The sequence below is a fragment of the Camellia sinensis genome, chromosome 11, assembly GCF_055761805.1.
Source record: "Camellia sinensis isolate YWXY chromosome 11, ASM5576180v1, whole genome shotgun sequence".
Taxonomy (NCBI): domain Eukaryota; kingdom Viridiplantae; phylum Streptophyta; class Magnoliopsida; order Ericales; family Theaceae; genus Camellia; species Camellia sinensis.
The window spans coordinates 148,821,546-148,828,661 of record NC_138971.1 but is presented as its reverse complement, the minus strand read 5'-3'; the positions used below and the strand labels follow the sequence as shown (position 1 = coordinate 148,828,661).

General features: G+C 35.1%; 1 protein-coding gene across 1 annotated transcript; it reads left to right on the top strand.

Annotated features, from left to right (window-relative positions):
- Positions 1-1,279: 1,279 nt before the first annotated feature.
- LOC114273675 (LRR receptor-like serine/threonine-protein kinase EFR) lies at positions 1,280-5,504 on the top strand. Its single transcript, XM_082895865.1, has 2 exons — positions 1,280-4,460; positions 4,920-5,504. The coding sequence occupies exons 1-2, from the start codon at positions 1,625-1,627 to the stop codon at positions 5,306-5,308; spliced, it is 3,225 nt and encodes a 1,074-aa protein (XP_082751991.1). The 5' UTR covers positions 1,280-1,624; the 3' UTR covers positions 5,309-5,504.
- The last annotated feature ends 1,612 nt before the right edge of the window (positions 5,505-7,116 follow it).

Here is a 7,116-nt window from a genome sequence, read left to right as displayed (position 1 = left end):
TGTCTCTTCCTGGTCAAGTAACAGAGATCGTTGATCCTAAAATCATGATGGAAGAAGAAGAGGAGCTGAGTAAGATCATGCAAAGTAGCTCAGCTTTCATTTCTGAATTGGAGGTGTACCTTGTACCAATCCTTCAAATTGGAGTTTCATATTCTTCTGAATTGCCAAGTGAGGGAATGACAGCCAAAGATGTTCTCACAAAACTACACAAGATTAGAAATGTATTTCTGGAGAGCAGGAGACAAGGGCGTTAGAATGAGAGGATGAATGGTTCTCAACTGAATTAACCACATCTCTAGCTTATGTTTATGTTCTCTCTCACTCATATAAGTTTTCTTCTTAATTTGCGCTAGGCGAAAATGCCCCATGTTATGCCTTGTACATCTTATTTTGTCATTGCTATGTTTTGAGTTTTCTGCTCTCGCTTAGTTCTATTATGCATGAAAGAGCTTTGGCCATAAACAATACTGATACCACTTAAAAAAAAAAAAAGAATTAGCTCATAACATAGTAGGTTATGAAGTTATCATGCATCAAAGACTAATAAATATCACTCATAATGGGGACTAATTAACAAGTCAGCTATCTCTCATGCATATTTAAATGGAAAAATTGCCTGTCAGAATTGATGAAATTATTACATATGGATGAAAAAGTTTATAATTTTAATTATTAATATTGATGAAGTTTATCACTAATTTGTAGGAGTAATTATTTTTCAAATTCTACACTGATCTGAAATCTCCCTATATTAATGGGCATTAATTAGTGAGTCGGTTTTCTCCCTCATATTCTGCTACAAAATTCTGAATATTTAGAACAAGTTGTAACTTAACGGTTATTAATTTAAACAAACGGACTCAGTTTTATGTTGATATTGTAATGGATAAATATAAAATATATTAATCGGTCATACTATAATACACACCCTTAAAAGAGTGCGTATCATATGCAAGTTATGACATTTGTGATGCTGATTACCACAAATATCATAACTAAATCATTTTCAATCATAATTTGAAAAAAAAAAAAAAAAAAAATCAAAATAGATCATAACCAACATCACAATGAGTAATAAATAACCTCACAATGAACCATAACCATGTCATAACTAATCATAATAGGTCACAACCAAATATCACTAACGTCATAAATAGGGCATATGGCACACACTCCAAAATGAGGTATGTATTATAGAATTTCCCTACATAAATTAATTATTATAGTAGTATGTTTATCACCTATGTGCAAACACTCTATTAGTTAATGGTCCTGTCATTCATGTGTGACATTTGGCTTGGAATCAACGATCTACATTTCTAAATCAACATCAATTTAGTGCCCATTCCTGACTTTCACTGTGCCGTCATTATTCTAAAAGTTAAAAGACGGCAGAGAAAGCAAGTCAAGAACAATTTTTAATCTCCCGGCAATTGGAACCTATGTTGTCATGTTGGCCCATTAAAATCTAAATAAAACAATAATAATAATTATATAGAGATTAATCAATGTATATCAATAAATATATCAATTGATAGTAGTTGCTCATTATGTTGATATGATGCTACTGACTAACAAAAGCATAGTGGAGTAATTAAAAAAACAATAAACATACTATGGTACTATGGGACCATTGATCAATTTTCTATCGGTTCATATATTTGTAACTATATATACATGTGGTTCTTACTTTGGTAGCGTAATTGAATCAGCTCATTTTTCATCACTTCATATGTGTTTTAGACACCAAATGGAACAAATGGATATGTTGTTTATGAGGCAACTAAATACACCTCTCCTCTGTTTCATTTTCTTGTTTTTCGCCATGATCTCTCTTGGATCATCTTCCAAGACTAGTTTCCCCATCACAAATGAGACAGACCATCAAGCCCTGCTTGCAATCAAGGATCTAATAACAGTAGATCCTTTCAGTACCTTAAGCTCATGGAATCATTCCGTTCACTTTTGCAATTGGCAAGGAGTCTCATGCGGTCGTCGACATCAACGTGTGACAATCCTAAACATATCATCTCTAACATTGGTGGGTTCTCTATCTCCTCAAATTGGGAACCTCACCTTCCTTAGGACGATTGATCTCAGTAACAATAGTTTTCATGGAGAAATCCCACCACAAATTGGCAAGTTGTTTCATCTGCAGCATCTTGTGCTTTTGAATAACTCTTTCCAAGGTGAATTTCCTACCAATTTGACTCATTGTTCACACTTGAGAGTTATCAGTATGCGTGGTAACAATCTAGGAGGTAAAATTCCTACTGAGCTGGGTTCCTTGTCCAATCTTTGGCACTTGAATCTTGGAGTCAATCATCTAACTGGAACTATCCCAATTTCAATTGGGAATCTTTCCAGTCTACGTGTGCTTTGTCTGGTGGACAATAATCTAGAGGGAACCATTCCCACCGAACTTGGGCACCTTTCAAAGTTGGAGTTTCTTCAACTGGCGGTAAACAATTTGTCCGGTACGGTTCCTCCATCACTTTACAACATCTCATCAGTCTATTACTTCTCTATCACTGGCAACCAATTGCATGGAATTCTCCCACCAGATTTAGGCTTGACCCTTCCAAATTTACAAGGATTTTATATTGGAGACAATCAGTTGTATGGCCCTGTGCCGTTGTCAATAGCCAATGCTACGAGACTTGTACAAATTAGTCTTAGTGGCAATTTTTTTACCGGGCCCATGCCAACGAACCTAGGTACCCTTGATGCTCTAGAAGCATTACTAGCTTATAGCTACTCACTTGGAACAAATGAAGGCAATGAAATAATGAACTTCCTCACTTCTTTATCCAATTGTTCCAATTTACAAACTCTGGAACTGGGTGGAAATGGTTTAAAAGGTTTGTTTCCCCATGCCATTGCAAATCTCTCCACCAAGATCACTTGGTTTGGTCTAGCAGAGAACTATATATTTGGAAGCATACCTCTGGGTATTGGGAACCTTGTAAATTTGCGGAAGCTCGATTTAGGTAACAACATGCTCACAGATAGTATTCCTGATTCCATTGGAAAACTGTCCATGTTGGAAATGTTGTTGCTTTGCCAAAATAACATTTCTGGACATATTCCATCCTCTATTGGAAACCTAACTCAACTTGGTATGTTTTACCTCTCTGGTAATATGATAGAAGGAAGCATACCTATGTCTTTCGGTAATTGTACAAATCTACAAGTAATCCATCTTGAATACAATTACCTCACTGGAGCAATACCTCAACAAATCTTTGATCTTTCTTCTCTCATTGCTCTCTTCTTGAATCAAAACCACCTAACAGGACTACTACCACAAGAAGTAGGCAACTTGAAAAATCTAGAGGAACTACATGTCTCAAACAACAAACTGTTTGGAGAAATACCAGTTGCTCTTGGTAGTTGTCAAGTTTTAGAATATCTCATAATGGGGAATAACCTTTTCGAAGGTACAATTCCCAAATCTTTCGAACAACTTAAAGGTCTTCAATTCCTAGATGTTTCTCACAATAACTTGTCTGGACAGATTCCGATGTTTCTAGGCAAGTTTCCTTTCTTTCAATATGTCAATCTTTCTTACAATATGTTTCAAGGTGAAGTTCCAAACGGAGGAGTTTTCACAAACATCAGTGCCTTCTCAATTGCTGGAAATAGTAAGCTTTGTGGAGGAATTGAAGAATTACAATTACCTGCATGTTTGGTGAAAGACTCAAAGGAAAGGAAACGATCTTTAAACCATAGAGCAATAACTGTAGTAGTTACTCTCACTATTGTTCTATTATTATTTTTCCTTTTAGCTTTTCTTTGTCAAATGAGAAGGTCCAGACAACAATCATGTCAAGCCCCGCCATTGCAAAACCATTATCTACAACTCTCTTATGGAGAACTTCTTCAAGCAACCAATGGGTTCTCTCCGGACAACTTAATTGGTGATGGAGGATATGCTTCTGTTTATAAAGGGATTCTCAACTTTGGTGAACAAATTATTGCTGTGAAGGTACTCAACCTTCACAAACATGGAGCGAGCAAGAGTTTCATAACAGAATGTGAAGCATTGAAGAACATTCGCCACAGAAATCTTGTCAAGATAATCACATCTTGCTCAAGTATTGATTTTAAAGGCAATGATTTCAAGGCCTTGGTCTTTGAGTTCATGGAAAATGGGAGTTTAGAGAGATGGTTACACCCAAGTCTTTCAGAGCAGCAAGAACCTAAGAACTTGAATTTTGTTCAAAGGCTAAACATTGCAATTGATGTGGCTTCTGCATTGGATTATCTTCACCATCATTGTGAAATGACTTTTATTCATTGTGATTTAAAGCCAAGCAATATTCTTCTTGATGGTGATTTGTGTGCCCATGTTAGCGATTTTGGCTTGGCGAAGATTTTTTCAGCAATCACTGGTCTATCCAATCATCAACAATCAAGTTTAGTTGGGATTAGAGGAACAGTTGGCTATGTTGCCCCAGGTAAAAAAAAAAATACCTAATTAGTACACATTATATTTATTTATTAAGGAGCCGAACAAATCGAATAATGAGCTAGCATAAAATGAGTCAAATCAGTGCACAGAAATTGATTAAGAAATATTATCTAGTTTCATTTTTATTACTTTGAGGTGAACTAAAAACCAACTATGAGATTACATAGAAATTAAGCATCATTTTAGTGATTCTAGACATGACTTTCCTTGACTTTGCTTTTTTGGGTGTTCAGCTAACACAACAAATTAAATCAAATTGTCCTACCCCTATCATATCTGAACATATATACCAAACCTTGAGATTATTTTATCTTTTGAAATGTTGAAAGAAGATTTTTTTTGTTAATTACCATACAATTTACTAGTTCAACAATTATACCAAAATTAAAAATTTTGGCTTCTTTTTTTTTTTTTTTTTTTTTTTTTTCACTGTTTCATATTGCAGAGTACGGTATAGGTGAGGAGGTATCAACACAAGGAGATATGTATAGCTATGGAGTGTTACTATTGGAAATGTTCACAGGGAAAAGACCTAATAATAACATGTTTACGACCAATAACCTTTGTAACTATGTAAAAATGTGTCTTCCGGGTCAAGTAATGGAGATCGTTGATCCCAAAATGATATTGGAAGACGAAGAAGAGCCAAGTAGGACTCGGCAATGTTGCTCAATCAACATTTCTAAATTGAAGATTTGTCTTGTACTGGTATTTCAAATTGGAGTTTCATGTGCTGCTGAACTTCCAAGTGAGAGAATGAGTGCGGGAGATGTTCTTATGGAACTACACAAGATTAGAAGTGTATTTCTTGGGGTTAGGGGACAAGGGCATTAGTATGGAAGGAGGAATGATTTTTAACTATAGCCACATCTATAGGTTATCTTGATATTGTAGTATTTCCTTTCCTTCTCTTTCCTTTACTGAATCTGTAATTGGTAGCGAGATAAGTCATGAAAGTGGTTGTGTGGTATTGTCATTGACATTCATAACTAGTTATGGTTTCTCTATGTTACATATGCCTTCTCCATCTCATTTTATCATTGTTATTTCTCTGGATTATGCTCTCAAGTAGTTCTAATGTAAATAAGAGAGCTTGGCTCAAAACAAAAACTGATGCCGTAAAAGGAAGAAAAAAAACAGAACTTTAGCTCATAGCATAATGGATTATGAATTTATCGTTCATCAAATACTAACTGCTCATATAAATTATTAAAGCATAGGGAATATTTTGTCATTAATGTTGATTTCACTCTCATCATAAATGATTTCCATACAATCATCGAGTCTAATGGTGTCATGGTACTAGATACATATTACTTTGATGCAAAACTAAAACTATCAATGTATATAACTAAAAGGAGATATGATAGTCTTATTATGAGTAAAACAAAATATTGCCTTGAAGTGCTTCAATTAATCAATATCAATGAAAGCACAGTAAACCCAAATGAACACAAACTATGAATATGAAAACAAGAGATGAAGAAACCTTTTCAAATGATATAGTCAAGGTGCGGAACTATATCCAGTTGTAGAGACACCCTGTTTTGATAGGCTACAATACTTAGTTCCGGAGCCAAGCTGCTACTATTGATAATGATATGAATAATATGGAAATAGAAATATGAAGAACTCCAAGCACTTAGCTCAAGTGTGGATTCGCTTCAGCAATTGAGTCGTTTCCGATCATTGGTTAGCCTTAACCTGAACCTTTTCCGTGCCTCAAAACGACAACTGTCCTTTCATATTCCTGAGTTCGGACCACTTTTTGAACCCGTATTTATGTCCCTAAACATTTTTCGAATTAATTTCAAGTCCTAAAAAGTTCAAATTTTGAGCCGAAAATGATTCAGAATCAACCAAGGAAAGAAACTGACAGCTAACACAACAGAGTGTAAAATGGGATTCAGTGTATAGTGTAATTTATCCATGTATATTTTATAGTGAAAATAACAAATTAGACATTTTTTCCCTAAGCCCTCATTTTCTCTACTACAATCTCGCTCCCTCTCTTTGATTCCACTGTGCCAATAGTCTCCAACTGCACCAACGCTGGCTCCATCCATCCCAAGTCATTGTCACCAACATTCAGGTTTGTTTGGGCCAACTAGATAAACTTGGATTAGTATTTTTACCTTGGATGGTTAATTATGAAATTATCAATCATTTTAATTGTGTATCATATCCGATGTTTGGATTGGTTCAAGATTATGGGGTGGAATTGACAAAATGCTATTAATTTTGTATTCCACCCTATTGGGATTCATAGCCCCCATATAAGACATCATCATATCTGGGTGGACTATTAGTTTGGACCTTAATTTCTATATTGGGATTCATATTCCCCCAAAGCTAGGATTATGTATTTTGTTGGATAATTATTAATTTAAGTCCAATACCATATCCGCCAAAACAAACATGACCTCCGTGTAAAAATAGCCCCCTCATCTACAAAATCCAGATGCCATACAAATGAAAGATGACGTACCCACTTATTCCATCAGTGAATGTGTCAGTCTAACAACATTTACAAAGTGAATGTTAAATTTGATTGTGTAACCAAGTAGATGCAGCACCACATTGAAAATAAACCCTAAATCCCTCCAAGATTTGTAGTGATTCAGAGAGGAGTGACATAACAG

Excerpts from the sequence above, each read along its gene's own strand:
- LOC114273675 (XM_082895865.1), top strand. The coding sequence starts at position 1,625 with ATGGGACCATTGATCAATTTTCTATCGGTTCATATATTTGTAACTATA. Across the intron at positions 4,461-4,919 it reads AGTTGGCTATGTTGCCCCAG|AGTACGGTATAGGTGAGGAG; the intron begins GTAAAAAAAAAA and ends TTCATATTGCAG.